Raw genomic sequence first — 19,596 nt, 5'->3', positions numbered from 1 at the left:
AAACCGTACACATCTGTTGATGATGAAAGATTCTTATGGTTGACCGAAACATTTCTAGGATATTTCAAACTTTGGTCGTCAACGTGCAATTGGTCATAGGAAAGATAACCCATCAATCCGAGCATACTTCTTGATTTTTTTGATCTCCTAATGCGACGATATAGGGTACTAAATACATAACCACTTAGATATTGAATTATGTTTCTTTCTTTGGGTGAAAAATTCACATGGGAAGAAAATTCTACAGTGTTTTCTTTTACAGTTGAATTAGTGATATGAGCAAGTACGTGATTAGCCACTTCAAAACCAAGGAGAATAGAGCTTCGATTTGATAAATTTCTGAAAACAATATTTTCTGACACAGATTTATAGAAGGCCGGATAAAATTTTTCAGCATCGCCTTTAAAACTACCAATCACATCTCTGACAAAACTATAGGAAAAGTTTGTATCGTCGTTTGCAATAACATAATTGACAAATTCATTTCTGGTCTTCTCACTATAGCATTCATCTTTAGAAAGTTTACTTGCACTTAATTGGGTGTACTTCTTAAAGTCTAACGGATGGAGCTTGGTTTCAGCAGTAGTGAGGCTGTCGTCATTTAACTGGTTTTGTGGCTGACGATGTTTCGCATTTCGGTGTCTTGTGAGTCCCCGTTGTGTTTTGCATGTTTTGGAGCATATATCACAGGAAAAACAGCTTTCAGAAGGGTCGTCAACTATTTCTTCAACAATTTCGGATAATTCTTTAGTTAAATCACGATTTTTCTCTAATAAATCTTCATCAATAACAGCCAAGATTGCATCTGTAGTATTTGTATATAATCGGCGACCGTGAGAATTGTATATATAGAACGTGGAGACGAAATATAAGATGGCGGTATTTTTTAATATAAGAATTCGTGTGTGTCACATAGTTGATCGGTCAGACTAATCTAGGTTCATCTTAGTCAGCTAGGTATTAGAACACTACAAATTGGCGACGAGCAGAGGATCCGAGTTCATGCAAGTTTTAATACAATTAGTTATCGAAACAAAAGCATAAAAAGTCAAAATCAGAATGGCTACAGCTGCAATACCAGTACAGTTGCCAGCATTAAGACAGTTTGACCCAAAAGGGGAGCCATCGGCCTTAGCACAGCGTTGGGAGAAGTGGAGAAAGAGTTTTAGTTACTTTATTGAGGCGTCTGGGATCGTAAATGATGGTCAAAAAAGAGCCACACTTCTGCACATGGCAGGAGAGGAAGTACAGCAAATCTTTGACACTTTACCCAATTCAGATGAAGCCACAACATTTCAACAAGCATTGACAAAGTTGAACGATCAATTCAATGTCAAGAAGAATGTACCATATGAAAGAATTATTTTCCACGAAGCAAAGCAAGAAAGTGGAGAATCAGTTGATGCATTTGTTACCAGACTGAGGAAGTTAGCACAATACTGTGAGTACACAAATCTGGATGATGAGATCAGAGATCAAGTCATCGCAAAATGTCGATCTTCAAAATTTCGCAAAAGGTTACTTCAGGAAACAGACTTGAATCTAGAGAAACTTTTAAGAATAGGAAGAGTTCTAGAACAGTCAGCAAGTCAAACAAAGAAAATTGAAGAAAACGCATCAAGTGTAGGTGAAGTAAACACCATGATGAAAAGGAATCATTTCGGAAACAAACGAAATTACAACAAAAACAATGGGAAGAAAGTCTATAATAAGAGTGACGATAGCAGAGACAGCAAAAAGTTCTACAACAATAACCCCTGTGGTAGATGTGGTATGACGTCACACTCTAGCAAAGATTGTAGAATAACAAAGGGAAAACATGCAAGAAATGCAGTCTCATTGGACACTTTGCAAAATGCTGTAAAACAAAATTAGACAGACAGAAACACAAAGTTAGAACCACAGAAGACAATGCAAGTGAAGAAGAGTCAAACTCAAGTGACGAAGGCTGTTATCAATCAAAACGACTCATCTATGGAGCTAATTCTGCATTTGAACAATTTCAGAAAACAATTGAGCAATGTATTGCAGGATGTGATGGAACAAAATCAATTTCGGATGATATCCTGTTATGGGGAAAAAGCATAGATGAAACTGCAACAAGACTGGACAAATTACTGAAAACACTCTACGACAATGGACTGCGAGTCAACTCAAGCAAATGCGTATTCGCAGTAAATGAGCTCACATTCTCTGGATACAGACTGACCGACAAAGGAATATTTCCTGATAAATCTAAAGTGGATGCTGTGAATCAAACCAAACGACCTACAAATGCCACAGAAGTAAGAAGTTTTCTGGGACTAGTTAAGTACTGTTCCCAGTTCATTCATCATTATGCTGATCTTACAGAGCCTCTACGAAAGCTCACAAAGAAAAATGTAGAATTTCAATGGAATGAAGCTCAAGAAAAATCATTTGTCAAGTTAAAGGAAGAACTAACTAACTCGCGAGTTATGGCCTATTATCAACCATATGCTGATACAAAATTAATTGTAGATGCATCACTCTATGCATATGGTAAAGCAATGCAAGATGTGGTGTGTTAGAGTCAGTTTAAAGCTATTCAGTTATCATAAAGGCTTCAACGGAACGAATTGGAAGTCGATACTTGCCAAAATGCGATTGGAATATTTACCCGTCTCCAAATATGCCGTCCATAGCATACGGTTTTGCTACACGATTTTTCGTATTTCTGGATAAAATAGCGTACGCGGGACCGCCACAAGACTCCCTGCAGGGCAAATACGGTAAAATTCGCCCTGTATTATATATTCTCATTATTCTCTTGCTGAAAGAGTTTCCCACATTACAAATTATATTTCGTATCTTAATAAAGAATGAACAGTTGTTTCGTAAGGATTATTTTGAAAGTCTAGTGTGGCCAATTGAGTCCAAACGCGGAAAACACAAGTCTGGTTTTAGAGATGTACATCTTCTTGTTGTCAGAACACATGCGGGACTGGTTATTTAAGAAAGCTCCCCCAGTCAGGAAAATCATGAGATTGAGGGATCCCTGGATTGAGGGATATATCCCTTAATTGAGCGATACTTGCGATTTTTTTGCTTTACGGCAGCCGGTTTACGCGGACGGGGCGCCAAAAGTCCTTTTAATACAAAAGCAACCCATTACATTTAGGGGCTGTTTATATGAGAGGCGGGACGGGACGATTGCCGGAACGGGACGTTTGCCGGGATGATTTTATCCCGCCTTTATATGGAAAAAATGCGCCGGGACGATTTCACAACACAAGCGCCAAATTTAAATTTTTCTAAAGTATAATGGCGCGTCAAAACAAAAACAAAACAAAATTGCAGCTCAATACATTGTTAATGAATTTAGCACTTCAATACACTCACTATAGAACTCTTTTAACTGCATCACTTTTGAGTAGAAGCAGTTGGATAAAAAAACAGAAAGCATTGAAAGAGCAAAGGAAAAACCGAATTCCTCATTCAACATGGTTCAAACAAGGACGTGGGGAACAGTGGTGGTTGAACATGTTTTTTGATGTTCTTCCCAAGGAGGATTGGAAAAAGAACTTCAGAATGACAAAGGCTATGTTTACTGATTTAGTAGATCAAATACGCATATGGATTACTCCTGACAACACATCTCCAAATTATCGAGCCTTGTCTGCAGAAAAAAAAGTTGCAGTAACGTTGTACTTACAAGCTTGGACCAAAATACATAGCGCTGCCAAAAACGAAAGAAGAGATGCTTGAAAAAGTAGGAGAAATTGAGGCCAAATTTGGAATGACGCAAGCTTTTGGCTGCATAGATGGCACCCACGTACAAATTTTACGACCTAGTGAACATTCACAAGATTATTTTTCTTACAAAATGTATTTTTCTCTTAACGTTCAGGCAGTATGCGATTTCCGTGGCTATTTCATGGATGTTGATTGTAGGTGGCCAGGCAGTGTACATGACGCGAAGGTGTTCGCCAACTCAAATATTGCTGCTAAACTTAAAGATGAGGAAATACCCATTACTTATGAGGACATCCTGCCAGGCCGAGCCAAAGTTCCAAACTATTTGATTGGTGACCCTGCATGCCCCTTGACACCGTACTGTATGAAAGAGTACCATAGTTGTTCAACAAATGCTCAAGTGTTGTTTAACAACATGCTCCGGTCAGCAAGAAACCCAGTCGAGTGTGCTTTTGGACGCTTAAAAGCCAGATGGGGTGTTATAGCAAAGAAAGTTGATTTAAAAATAGATTTTGTTCTTGTGTCAATCTATGCATGTTTTGTGCTGCACAATATATGTGAACTTAACAAATGTGTTATTGACCCTGATTTGGTGAAAATTGAAATAGAAAAGCATAAAGCAGAGACACAACAATTAGATTACTCTGTGTATTTAGGAAATCTTGCAGAGGGTGATGTTGTACGGGAAGTAATAACAAATTTTATACAGGACAGTCTTACTAACAATTATATATATATACAATATATACAAAAAATGTAAAGATTTATAAAGTATTGCATGTTCTGTAAAAGGAAATGATAAAGGCTAAATTCAAACATTTGCACATTAATTTCAATAAAAAGTTTCTTCTGATACTGCTAAAGATTTGAAAGCCTATTATGCTCAATGTAACTCACAGTGAAAATATTTTTGTTTGTTGTTAATTTTTGTTAAAAATCTACGGATTAGAACGTTTTGGGCATATAGTTTGTTGGGCAACTAACATAACATAAATGTTTAGGCAATCAACATAATATAACTTTTAGGTTTGTCTGTGAACATAAACTTGCATCAATGTAATTGTTCCTGAAACACTCTCTGAACTATATACACATGTTTTTTTTTTCGTATCATTCCCTCATTAATGATTGATAATAACCACCGCCACTGGGATCGTTGGGACTTATGTTGTTGTTTTGGGTTACGATGCTTGAGACGACATTACAATTTGGATTTATATGCTGAAAATGGTGACGTCTACCATAGCTTTCATAATTTTGTGAGCTTGGACCTGCTTGCTGGCTGAATGATTGTGCCATCAGCTGCATGGAGTGTGATATAGTTTCGCTAATTTGCAACATAGCCTGGCTCATATTATTAAGTGCAGCTGTAAAGGACTCATTAGAAATTTTAATCATCTCGAGGGTTTTATATAATTCTTTTTTATATTATATATTTTTGACATATACATTTTTTCCATTTGTGTTTGTTCTGTAACCAGTCCGTTTATGATGTTAGCTCTGTCAATAGTTATAGGTCCAAGTTGGACAGTACTCATGCTTGTAATAAGCAAGAAAGTGTATTCAGCACCTTCTTCTGGGAGCCTAATCCCAATTTTATTTACATCCACCGTCCCTGTAGACAAGATACTTCAGTGCAGCTTGCTGTATTGTAAACCTTTTTCATGGAGCTCTTTACGATCAGATCTTTCTTCTTTTGCTTCTCTCAACAGTAAGGTATCACGCTGAGCAGATGACAACTTTCTCTCAAGTTGTTTTCTTTTATTATCAATAAGTTTTGGCACTGCTGATGTAGTTTTTGGTGTGGAAGTAACAATGCATGAATTTTTCGAGACTGACTGATCACTTGATGACAAGCTCAAATTATCGTCATCTGCTGGATCTTCATATTCACCACTGTCAACACTATTAATATTTGCAGTTGGATCATCATGGTCAGATAACATTTCATTACTTGATTTTGTTTGATTCACATCAGCACTATCAATGCCATTGGGTAGGGGCTCTGTGTTTGCACTTCCACTCCAAAGGAGCTTCAAACTGTCATAGTGTTCACACACTAATCTGCCACAGCCACTACGCGTGCCACTAATTACTGCTTTAGAAAATCCCTGCCGTAAATCTTTTATTTTTTCTAACACTCTTTGGTAGCCTCTTGCTATCATTTTTTTCATTTCCCTAACATTTTCTTGGGAGAGCTCAGTGGAGGTATCCTCCACTGGCCCAAACACTTCTTCATTTTGATATAATTTTGCCAACTCAGTTGGAATGACTTTGTATTGCATTGGTTTGTCTGCATCAAAGTCAATGTTCTCAAACTCACACTCATATAAACGCAAAGTGATTTTCAGTATAATTATTAATGAGAGCGGGATCCCGGCAAACGTCCCGTCCCGGCAATCGTCCCGTCCCGCCTCTCATATAAACAGCCCCTTAGATATATCCATACCAAAGTGGTCTTATGCGTGCAGGAGAGCCGCTAACAATGTCTTATTTGCAAGAGGTGCACCACCGGTTTAATGTTCTGAGGCCACGCTGTTTTGTTTTGGAAGAGTGTTCATGCTTGCAGCAGAAATCATGAAAGTTAAGATTGTGAATTCTTCTATCAAAGGCTACCATATATACCATGTCCGTCCACACTTGGATATAGCTATGGATGTGAGACCTGCCTAATGCTCACTGTGTTTGGATGCCCAATCAGGAAAACATACCAAAAAATTTACTAAAAGAGGTAACTCGCCCTGAAAAGGAGAGTCAGAAGGAACAAACTGTTCATCAAATTGCAGGCAAGTTAGTTGGTCGAGTACCTGCTAATCTTGGCATTATTTTTAATTGTGTATCAGATGCATTTTTGAGCATCAAATGGTAAGTTTTGAACTTTTTAACTAATTTAGACTGTCAGATTTCGTTAGTGTTTTTGTTTGTTACTACTGAATAAGGGATGATATTTAGTATGTATTGCATTATTTTTTTAGCATTGCAACTGGGGAACCTGAAGTTAGCAAACAGCCTGTAGCTAGCACAAAATACCGATACAACCCTTGGGGTTTTAGTAAACGTGGTGGTGGTGCTATTGTTCCTTGCTACTATGAACTGGAGGTAGCCACTGGAAAGGTCGATTATGTTAAGGAACAATTTAACAATTTTTTTGCTAATTTCAAGGGAACAGACACTTTATCAATTAAAGATTAGCCTCATTCTAGTTAAATCAAAATCAACTGATGTTTACATGTAAATGTGTATTAAAGCAATAAATCATACATATGTTATAACGTATAAATTGTTTTCTTTTCTGAAATTGTTTTGGGGCCTTCTTTACAAATGACTATAATTTTTCTTCTACAAATTTCTACAAATTACAATTTTTCTTCAGGTAAAAGTTCAAATAACAAAACAAACAAAGTAATGGAGGAGAACTTTGAAGAGGACACCATCATCTCTTCCTCTTCCGACGAAGAGTTAAATGACCTAGAGTCAAATGACGAAACTACAAGAGAAGAGGTCATAGTTTATGATGAAAATTTGTAACCTGTAAATTTACAAGGTAATAAAAAGAAGAGACGCATTGACGTAACTAGTAATATGCCTTTTGAAAAAATCAGAGGGATTAGAGGTAAGTAAATAACATGTGAAATCTTTAAATGAGTGATATATTGCATCTGTTAAGCTTTTTTCTCTTTTTTTGGTACATTAAGGTGGTAAGTATGAAGAATGCCCAAAAAGGAGGGCTGGAAAACGGTATAATCACATTAAAGGCTTCCAGAGAAAGATCAGCGAATACAAAACTGTAACTGGAGATGATGCCACAGAAGATTTGCCACATCAAAAGAGTTAATTGTCAATGCCATGTCTTCTATGCATCATTCCTCCTTAGTACCTCCTTAGTACTCCTAAGTACTTCAACCCTTGAAGCTAGTGCTAGTGTAAGTGTGGATCTGCAACCGATGTGCCAGGAAACGAAACAGAGATATCTCAACAACCTGTTACGACTAAACCATCTGCTGGCAGAAGAAAAAAACATAGGACAGTAGAGAGAAATACCTGTTCTAAATGCTTCATTGTCCACAGCAGTCGCACTGACAACGAATTTGATTCAATGTGGATCAACTGTAGCCACCGCCGGTGTGATCATTGGATTCATGCCAAATGCTTGGGGATTTTTGTGAAATCAGAAAGCGTAGAGATAATTTCGACATTATTTGAATATTATTGTCCAAGTCACAACCCTAAAAAAGTTCCACGAGTTAACAGGAAATGAACAAACAGGCTCACATTTCACATTGTGTTTTCCATTAGTTTATAGTTTTTTAACTATTTATATTTTGTTACTACATATATATAGATAGATATATTGAAGTTGACCTTTGTGTTAGGTCTTTATGTAAAGTAAAAAGAAAAAAAAGTTTTATTCCATTTATGTTATTTAAAAATAAATGATCTGTTATAAATAATTGTCATTGTCTTCAGCTGAGTCCTCATCATCTTCAATCACGTCTAATACTCTAATTTGGGGGTACTAAGTTGATACTGTGTTAATAGGATGGCCATCAGCAACTAGCTCCCAAAACCTATTCATTTTAACGGTGACAATCAATGATATGTCGTCTAGATCCAGTGACAAGGGTTCACCATAAATGTTTCTTATCATTAATTCTGGTTCTTTTTCCCCGAACATGTTTGACGAACGAAGCACAGCACGCCAAGCTATGATTTCATTATAGAGATCTACATCTCTGTAACTGTTTTCTTCTAGAATTTTCAGCATCTCCGCTGCTCTGTTGTGTACCAACTCAACTTGATCTAATTCGCGAGATATTGTACGCCACATTTCGTAAGATATTCTTCCTTTAGGTGCAACTGCCTTGTGCCTTCTAATTTTATTTTCGAGGCAAAAGTCTCCACCTTGGTGATTCATGTCCAGATCTGACGTATTATAGCAGCTTTGGGTCTTCAGCAAATCTGTGATGCAATATGGATAATTGCTCTATGCGACAAATCACGGTATTCCACCTCTCGATAAATCGGGTGGTTGAAAGCATAAAAGAGAGGCAGAAAGTTCATCCGACCAGCATCAATAACGTTCCAATTATTTATGCAAACTCCAATTTTTTGGACGTAAACAGCTAAGACGAAGTTGAAGATCATTTGATACACAAATGAAAAAGTTTCGTTACTTATATTACTGTCCCAATTCAAAAACCCTTGAGCATTTTTAGGCTCTTTGCTAGCTGAATCTGTTAGGAACAAGCGACACATCTCACTCGCTGTTTCCTCCAATAATATGAGCAAGGCTTGATAAGATTTATGGGTGTCCTTGGCACTTTGAAAATAATTGTAAGCTTTTGGTGTCTTAAATCCTAGAACATCTTTCCCCAATGCATCTAGCAGTATTTAATCAAGAATTTTAAACACGCACTTCATCTGGTTCATGTGCAAATGACCAAGTCCTGGGACAGTGGTTAGCCAATGATGCTATCTATAAGGCGATTTGTGTAACAATAAGGAGGTCCGTCACTTCCAAGGATAACCCAACGCCTATCAGTGTCAATAAGTTGCTGTTTGAGCTCATTTAAAGCAAATTAACACTTTCGTATCTATTTGGGTTAACCATTACTGGTTCCCCCATCTGTAACCTTACTTTTTTAGTAGTAACGTTCTCATCTAACGTCTGCTTTCTTGATGTTACTGTTAAACCTGAAGTAGTAAATCGAACATTTTCTTTCACTTCCTTGATAACTTTGGAGGAACATACATCACATTTCCTCTTCCTTCTGGCAGCTGATAGTGATAAAACTTTCTTTTCAACATCGTCATTCTCGGAAGAAACTTATTTCAAAATTTTCTCAATGAACCTTACTCTCAAAGTTCTGAATGTTACGTTGGCTTTATCGATGATAGCTTTCATGCTGGATTGCAGTTCAGAAGTGCTGTACACAGCTCGTAGTTTGCCAGGTATTAAACTTTCGTTATTTTGTAAAAAGGTATCTTTCAAAATAAAATGTAGCACGGCTGTTATCACGTTTGCAGTTTTGCGCTCGGATGATAACACTCTGTAGTCTTTCACAATGTATTTCCGCATATTATCAAAATATGTGATCAAATCTACTTGGGAAGGAGTTCCAATTTTTTTGGCTCCTCTAGCTGCAATCCATCCCTTGTATGTAGTGTAACTGGCACCGGAAGCTGCTTTACCATTTACCACTGAGACAATTTTAGACCCAGAGACGAAAGCTTGCACCAAGTTCATCATAAAACAGTGTGGCAACATGCATCAAACATTCGCAATAAGATGAAAATTAATTTACACAAGTTATTGACTTGATCAATTCATGGCTTGAAATTCATTAAAAGTATTATAGAACATTCAATTTATTGTTAGGTTATGCTATAAATGTTTTTCTCTTTACAAAACATAGCATTTTAATTGTAATTCATATTTCTTCTTATTGGAAAAAAGAGTATATTTTATATATTTTTGGCTCTTTACAAAGACAAGGTTGTCACGCATGTCAGAAAATTTGGATGAGGAACAACGATGTTTTATGATCTCGCACGTTTGTGTCTAAAATACTACCTCGTAGCCAGAACAATTTACCTAGGACTTGTGACCAATTTAGCCTGCTAGCATTTTAACAAAGTTTAAAAACAAATTGATGGTGTAGCTATAAGCTCCCCCTTCGGGCCTACGTTAGCAAGTATTTTGAAAAGTTGTCCTACAGAATTTAAGCCTATCTTTTATAGACGTTATGTAGACGTAAAGGTGATTCCTTAGTAAATAATTTATTTAGCAAATCTACGTTTGGTGGTGTTGTTGTTGTTGTAATAATTGTATTAGTGTATGAAAAACTTTCTATGATTCCTAGTAGATATTGCACGAAAGGATATCGACTTTAATAGTTTGATGAAAGAAGAAGCTAAACATTTAAACTTTGAAACTATTTTTTTCAGTTTGCTTTTAGGCGGCTAGCTAGTTATTTCATTGGCCAGGTTGGTCATGTCAAACTCTGTCTATTTGTCACGCTTCCTCAAGTTTACCCGCAAGCTCAGAACCCTTTCTCCTACTTTAACAAAAATAGTCAAATATGTTTTCCATCCTGGAATTTGCCATTGGAAATCTGCGAGTGATGATGTGAATTAATCCCAACATCACTCGTGAATTCTCAAGGCATTTTTAGGTAGAAATGTACGATGAGCGATTTTTGTTAGACATGATAGTACGTAGTTCATGGACAAATCGCATATGTTTGCAACACGAATTCTTTTTCACGCACAAGTAAAAGGACAATCTTTTATACGTGAAATTTTTAGTTTTTATAAAGTGGGGATTTTCTTGCAAGCAACACTTTTCCCAATGGAATTTTTCTCATTATTAAGTGATCGATAAATATAATTTAAAATTAGTAGCATTTATTAACATGGCTCTGAATTTGTAACAACCATATCAACACTGACATTGGCCAGCATAAAATAATATTTTCCTTTAAAAACAAAAGTAGCAGGCTGTTAGCAGGCAGGCTTAAGTCTCGTTCGAAAGGTTCTACATACAACTTCGCTGGCACTCCGTATTGCATTGCATAGGAAAGAAGTCATTGCGATAAACATTGTGTTGCGTCGAAAGTTTGCGTAAATGTAAAATTTCAAAAGCACCCAATAGACTTGCACCCAATAGACATTGCCACTTTATCCGGACTATGTATTGTTTGTTTAAATTTAAGCAACTCAAGCACTAAGTTTTTTATTTGAACTGTGGTGATATGTAAAACAAAATAACAAGAAAACATTGTTTCCTTTATAGGATTCTGAAAAGATGCAGGGTATGTTAAAAATTGTTTTTGTTTTTACTATCCAACATTTGTATTCATATTTCTCTAGAATGCTTTTTTTAGATTTCCTTTGGTTGTGAACAATTAAAACACGAATAAAAATTGGACATTGGAAACACGAGCGACGAAATGAAAAAAGAAAACAAAAGTACATTTAATAACGTAATTAGTGCAAAATTATCTAATCAGATTTTTTCTATTTTCTCGTCATATTCTCAGAACTTAGAAAAAGCACTTGCATAAAATTTGATATCCTGATATATGTAGAAAGTCCTCTTAACGATGGTCGACAATTTGAGTTTACCTTCGAAGGGATCGAACCTTTGGAAGGTATTATTAATTCTTTGCATATAATTAAAGTTGTTTTGCATTGCACATGGAGTCCTGTGATCTGTCAGATACATTTTTATCAAAATTATGTTTAGAAAATCCTCTTAACGATGCTCCACAATGTGATGCTACCGTGACAGGCGTCGAACCCTTCGAAGGTATTACATTTGGTTAAACTGGTCTGACTTTTCACATGCTGTTTTTACACAAATTACATTTTTTATCAAAATTATGTTTAGAAACTCCTTTTAAAGATGCTCCACAATGTGATGCTACCGTGACAGGCGTCGAACCCTTCGAAGTATTAACAATTCTTTGGATTTGGTTTGTCTTACTTTTCACATGTTATTTTTACACAAATTACATTTTTATTAAAATTATGTTTAGAAACACATGGTGTTGACTTCAGGAGCGAAACTGTAAAAAAATAGTAAGTTTCTACAGAATGAGTATGTCATTTTTATTATAGTAAATACAAACGGCAACAATTTACATGTCCAGTGTGTAAGAAGGCAGTATATAATCACCCGAGACATCTTCAGGGAAAAGATCACAAATGGACGGCCGAGTCTGCCAAGGCGGTAGTCAGCCATTTTTCTTTACGAAAAAAGAAAGATCTACACATAAGGCGTTAAACTCAGTATACTGGCATTCTTTATGTCATTTAGATGTTAAAGTGCACACAAGAACATTGCGGAACTCTGATACCCGTATTAAACCATCGGTTGCATCAGGAATTTTCCAATATTTTGCTAGTAAGTTGTTCAATGAGCTTCCATCAAAACGGAAAAACGAAAACGTTTATTCCACCTTCTGCAAGAACGTTAAAGGCTACTTGTTAGATGTTGCAATGGCAAGATCTCCTGCGGGAAACTGATGTTTTATTTATTTATTCATTTATTTATTTTTTCTTTGCATATTTGCTCCATTCCCGTGTGTTACTCAATTTCTTTTAATAACATTTTATCATTTACTTGTATTTTATCTGTAATATATTTCTTGTTAATTTTTATTGGGATGAAGAGCCATTTTATTGTAAATGGATAAGCCCTGAAAATATATTTCACTTACTTACCAAAAATCAGTATTAAAGCATGGTTACAAAAAATTGTTTTTTGAGTCAATTAATTGTAAGGAGAAAGTCATTCTCCAGGTTGTGACTTTATTATTGCATAGCACAGCATTTTATTATATCCTTAAAGATAACAAGACAGTCCCTATCTGACCAAATCCAAATCCATATATTTTAGCCGTAAAATTGATCAACGAAGCATTTAAAAAAGACGAGTGTCTCATATATTTGCGATTTTTCGTATTGATACAGGAAAATTATACTTTAGGGACGACAACCTCGTTTCAGATTCTTATATTCTAGCCGTAAAGTTGATATACAAAGCATTTAAAACAGACGACTTTCTCGTATATTTGCGATTTTTCGTATTGATACAGGATAATTGTACTTTAGGGTCAACAACCTCGTTTCAGGTTCTTATATTTTAGCCGTAATATCGATAAACGGGGGATTTAAAAGTCTCATATTTTCGCGTTTTTGTATTAATACAGGATAATTGTAATTTAGGGTCAACATCTTCGTCTCAGGTTCTTATATCGTAGCGGTGGAATTGATAAACGAGGTATTTCAAAGTGACGAGTGTTATATATTTGCGATTTTTTGTATTGATACAGGATAATTGTCATTTAGGGTCAACAAAATTGTCTCAGTTTCTATATAACTTAGACGTAAAATTGATAAACGAGATATTTCAAAGTGACTAATGTCATGTATTTGCGATTTTTCGTATTGATACAAGATAATTGTCATTTGGGGACAACAACGTCGTCTCAGGTTCTAAATTTTTTAGCCGTAAAATTGATAAACGAGTCATTTTAAAGTGACGAGTGTCATGTATTGGCGATTTTAGTATTGATACAGAATAATTGTCATTTAGGGACGACAACTTCCTCTCCAGTGATATATATTATAGCCGTAAAATTGGTAAACGAGGCACTTTAAACTAATTACTACTGGCAGTCCCAAACTGGCCATTGCAATCAACTGAAGAAATTAAAGAATTATCAAACGACAACACCAGTGAAAAGAAATAAAGCACCGATATTGTACTACGCAAACTCTTCCTTTACATTTAATTTAATAGTATCTGGAGACGTTGAATTAAATCCAGGCCCTGGTTCTGCTACTCCAAAATGTAGTAAATGTGGAAAAATAGTCAAGTGCAATAAGAAACGAATTATATGTTCCGTTTGTTACGATGTAAAACATGCTAAGTGGCTCAAATATGTCTGTAAACACTTCGGTAATGGCTGAGGACCATCCGCTACAGTTAAGTCATTATAAAGATCATCTAAAGTTTTTACACATAAATACCCAGTCTCCAATGTCTAGTTTTGATGAATTTAAGGTTATGTTGAATACTTATGATTTTGATATTGTCTGCATGAGTGAAACGTGGTTAAAAGATAATCCTATACAACTTAACTATGCTCAAATCCCTGACTATCTACTATATTATAACAAACGTGAAAAATACAAAGGTGGTAGTGTTGGTTGTTATATAAAGTCTTCACTAAACTGTGTAAGACGCTACGACATTGAACAACTGGATACCGAGCTAGAGCACCTATCGATCTAATAAATATTGCACAGCTGCCGAATTTATTGACCGCTTTGAGACCTTGTTATCTACTGTCAATATCATGTGTGACTTTCCAGTGCTCATATCTGGTGATTTGAATCTCAACATGTTGGACACTAATAATACAGATGTGCAGGAATTTCACTCAACTCTGACTCAATTTAATCTAACACAAGTTATTGAAAAGCCAACCAGAACAACTGAAACATCAGCAACTTTGATCGATTTGATCAAACAGATCGGAAAAGTATAATAAAACACTCTGGCGTCCTTCTCTGTTGCCACATTAGTGACCATGATGGAGTATATGCAGTTCTTACCGTAAAGCTACCGAGATACGAACCAAGATTCAAATATATTCGATCTGAAAAAATATTTAATTAGCAAAAGTTCGTAGAAGATATTTCTCGTGTACCTTTCAGTGTAATTTATGCAGTAGATGATCCTAACACCCAACTTGACATTTTCAATGATCTATTTAAATCATGTTTGAATGAACATGTACCATTAAAAAAAGTAAAAATGACACGTCCTCCTGCACCGTGGATGCAAGACAATTCGATACAAACCACGATCAAAGAAAGAAACGAACTACGTCATAAAGCACAGCGTACCTCAGATCCTAGTTATTGGGAGAAGTATCGAGAGCTAAGAAATTTATCAAAAAAAAAAAATGGAGGTGCTAAATTAACTTTTTTAGAAAGTTGTTATCCTCAAATAACTCAAAGAAGTTTGGAAAGTTATTAAATCGGTTTTAAATCCACCTGCAAACTGTATCCAAAGTAAACCTGACGACTTGAATACACATTTTGTGACAACTGCTGAGCGTACCACAGGTAAAGAAGCTATATCACCCACAGAAACATTATCATTTATTGACAATGTTAAAACTGACAATGACACTTTTTCTCTAAAGTATACAAACCATGTCCAAATATACAAAATTATCACATCATTACGTAATGACATATCTATTGGTCTCGATCAAATTCCAGTAAAGTATTTGAAAATAGCTGCTGAGTATATTTCTTCTCCACTCACGCACATTATCAACAATTGCATAAAAGAAAATCTTTTTCCAGCACATTGAAAGTCAGTTGGAATACAACCAGTCAATAAAGTCCAAAATCCAACCAGCTTTTCAGATCCATTTTAGGACCAGTCCTCTTTAACCTTTACGTAAACAACTTGCAAAACATAATTAACAATGGCACGATTCAATACGCTGATGACACCACGATCTATATATCCTGTCGTCCAGCTAATATAACCGAGGCTGAAAGTGAGATCAATACACATCTTCAGGATATATCGATATGGTCCACAACAAATTCGCTATGTGTTAATTCTGCCAAAACTAAATACATGATGTGTTCATCGAGTAGATTGTTGGCATTGCACAATTTAGATGAAGATTCATCTAACATATTGTTCAACAATTCAACTTTACAAAGAGCACGAACTTCAAATCTTCTTGGAATTACAATTGACGAACACCTTACATGGGAGAGCCACCTAAACAATATTATTTCATCATGCTACGGGACTTTGTCATGCCTACGTAAACTGAAAAACTACACTCATTTTGCTCTTCGAAAACAGCTGCTTGAGAGCTTAGTCATGTCAAAAATCGATTTCAACGACTATGTATATACACCTTCTAATAAACAGCTGAAAAAGCTACAGCGTATTCAGAAAGTAGCATGCGGGTTTGGTTTTGGTAGATTTTGCAAATTGGAAGATATTATTAAATTAAAATGGTTACTAATTACAGAACGTAGAAATTTTAACTTGTTAAAAACTACACATAAGGCGTTAAACTCAGTATACTGGCCTTATACATGTCATTTAGATGTTAAAGTGCACACAAGAACATTGTGGAACTCTGACACCCGTATTAAACCATCGGTTGTATCAGGAGCTTTCCAAGATTTTGCTAGAAAGTTATCAAAACGTTTATTCCACCTTCTGCAAGAACGTTAAAGGCTACTTGTTAGATGTTGCAATGGCAAGATCCCTTACGGGAAACTGATTTATTTATTTATTTTTTTCTTTGCATATTTGCTCCATTCCCGTGTGTTACTCAATATCTTTTAATAATATTTTATCATTTACTTGTATTTTATCTGTAATATATTTCTTGTTAATTTTTATAGGTATGAAGAGCCATTTTATTGTAAATAAATAAGCCCTGAAAATATATTTTACTTACTTACTTACTTACTTACTTTATCATAGGCGTTCATATTCTACAAGAAAATACATTATTGTCATATCTATCTCTGTAGCCAAACAGCTATATTTTATATTGTGTTACTTTCCTTTCTCACTTATACTTATCATGTTCATAAAAGAATTACAGAAAAAACTATCCGCAAAAAAACACTTTAATTTTTAAAACAAAACTATCAGGTTAGGTATTTGGCACTGGGCTTATTAAAATTGCTGTTGCGGGTCTAAACTATACAGCAACAAAGTAGCCAACATACTGTAACACCTATCTGTTTATGGTAACAAACAAAATAAAGCAGACGCACAAACAACCTTCCCTTTCTAGTTTTCTTTCAACTGCTTAAAAGACATTTTTTGGACGGTTTTGGAGTTGTACTTCGGCTTTTTGACTTAAAGTTTTGGTTTTACAAAGATTTTACAAATTGATCAAACTTTTGTATTTTAGTAACGTATCATTGTATTGATATTTATTGATCTATCTTAGTGTTGTAGCCACTTTAGAATTAAGGCTGTTGGATATACAAAGTTATTAAATACGTATCATCATGCACGTTTGTTCTTAAAAAGATATAATATACATATAAAAGATTTCATATCCTCCAATGCAAAGCGCTATACTCTAATATGCATGGGTGATATCTCTTCTAGTAATAGCAGATTGTACAGCATTAGCATATCATATTTACATAGCAAGCGCTAAGTATTACTTAATTGATTATTTCATCATTAGAGTTACCAGTAATTAAAAAAATTTCTGTTATCAAGTAAAAATTGTCTTGGTCAGTTGCTGTCTGGTACGAGAAATCTGGAGGGCTAATGCAAGAAACTCAAGGTGTCGTCCCTATCAAATGGATAGACAAAGAAGCGAAGCTTCTATGGTGGCCAACTGGCCAACTCATTCGGAAAAAAATATATGATTTTCCTGACAGAGACACCTGGAGAAGCTATACATATATAAAGACAAGACTAACATCTGGTAATTATATGTTTTTTATGTTTTCCATTATTCATTGTTTATATAAATGTACTTTTAAGTGAACTGTGTAAAAAGTCATTGCTTTTATTTGTTATAAATATTTTTTGCTTTTAGATGAAGAGGATGTTTGTAGCGAGTACGTGGAGAAAAAATCCTCCTCTTCTTCAAGCGATTCAGAGGCACTATGTCACCTACGCAACCAATTCACGAAAAGTCAGTTTTTACACTATTTTTTATGTTATTGTTTGTTGTTTTTTCTTATTATTATCTGGATTTATTATTGTTATTAAATTACCAAGTACGCCACGCTTTTCTGTCAACAAAGTAAGAAAGTGCAACGAAACACCAATTGGCAAAAACAGCAGGGCTAGTTTAAAGCGAAGGCAGAATGACGACGAAGATATATCTATTAAATTGGCAAGATTACGGAGAAATCAAGAAGACGATTTTGATGATGAACATCGCTCAGATGATGAAACTTCGACAACCAAAATTAGAAGAGACGGAGCGGAAGATATAAAGGGAAAATTTCCTATGGAGCAGGCTAGTAAGTAATTTTTAATTAGTTTTGCTTAACATTTTTGTTAAAGTTAGATACTTTATTCACGTTATCATTGATTTTAGTTATCTTAAAACTTCCAAAGGGTTTCAAAAACAAATTCTCAACCTGCTTGCACAAATTTGTGATCGCTTGCAAACACTAAAGAAAACATTAGTGAAACCACCACCAGCGACCTCTTAAGTAGACTCAAGAGTTTTGCAACTTAAAACGGTTAATGAATTGGAGGCGTTTGAAATAGAACTTGAAAATTAAGAGAAATTTGCTTCTTTGGTAAGAATTTCTGCTTTACTAGAAGAAAAAAAGTGAATCTTTAAATTGGCAAATTGAAGGCAAATTTTTGCACTTTATTTCATTTCTAGATAATTATAATTTAGGTACCGCAGTTAAAAAGAGTTGGTGGTGGTAGCGTAATAGAAAACACCAGACATGTTTTGGAAAAGTACGTTTTATGTTGCGCTATTCAGGAAATTAACGGGGTGCTTTCAATGCAGGAGGGCTGGTCCGCTTTTTAATTTTTAGAAATTGTAGTGGTAAAAGGTGGAGAGCCGTAACGCCTGAAAACGAGACTTACATTTTTTCTTCTTATCGTTTAGAGTAATGACATACAGGCTGATGAGATATTTTAATATGGCTGGAAAAAAACGCAAAGATCGTGACGCAAAGATCTCATTCAAGGATAAACTTCTTTGTGAAGCAGTCATTGGTAAAGGAGTGATTTTGTAGTTGAACTGTTTTCTGACAAAGTTGTGAAATGGTAAAATTAACAAATAATCGCCATTTTGTAGAGAGAAAAATGTGTCCCTCGATAAGATAGGAACAGAGACTGTATATATTAACTTTATTCGGGAAGTGCTTTCTAAAGAATTAAGCTCCTTTTTTAATTTTTAGCAAGCGTCTTAGTACAATATAGAAAAGATTGCGTCGGTATTAAAGCACTCTCTTGAGCGGTGTAGAGGTGAAGAAAGAAGAGAATTACCAGAGTTGCCAGTTCACTAGTTTACTTTTTTTAAAAACGTACTTGTTTAGGTATCTTCTGTTTCTCTCAAAAACAGTAAATGCTTCAGGGTAGTTATATTTGCTCCTGAAAACGCGATGTCTTTCTGATTTGTGAAGTAACTTGAGATAATTGATATAGTGATATTGTCTTTAAATTGCTATTGTAGTTATCAGTACGTAATATTAATATATAATTAAAAGAAGTTTATTCAAAAAAAGATCTGTTTTTTCTTGTTTGCATTCTGTTTTTGATTTTGAAAACACATTTTCACATCCGTAAACGAATTATTGGCAAGAGAAGATTTTTTG

General features: G+C 35.2%; 1 protein-coding gene across 1 annotated transcript; it reads left to right on the top strand.

The window, feature by feature from the left end:
- Positions 1-3,757: 3,757 nt before the first annotated feature.
- On the top strand, positions 3,758-4,774 carry LOC130629610 (putative nuclease HARBI1). The gene is made up of 2 exons (XM_057442874.1): positions 3,758-4,385; positions 4,716-4,774. The coding sequence occupies exons 1-2, from the start codon at positions 3,758-3,760 to the stop codon at positions 4,772-4,774; spliced, it is 687 nt and encodes a 228-aa protein (XP_057298857.1).
- Positions 4,775-19,596: the final 14,822 nt, after the last annotated feature.

The sequence above is a fragment of the Hydractinia symbiolongicarpus genome, chromosome 1 (genome assembly GCF_029227915.1).
Source record: "Hydractinia symbiolongicarpus strain clone_291-10 chromosome 1, HSymV2.1, whole genome shotgun sequence".
Classification (NCBI taxonomy): domain Eukaryota; kingdom Metazoa; phylum Cnidaria; class Hydrozoa; order Anthoathecata; family Hydractiniidae; genus Hydractinia; species Hydractinia symbiolongicarpus.
This window is presented reverse-complemented; position numbering and strand designations above follow the sequence as displayed.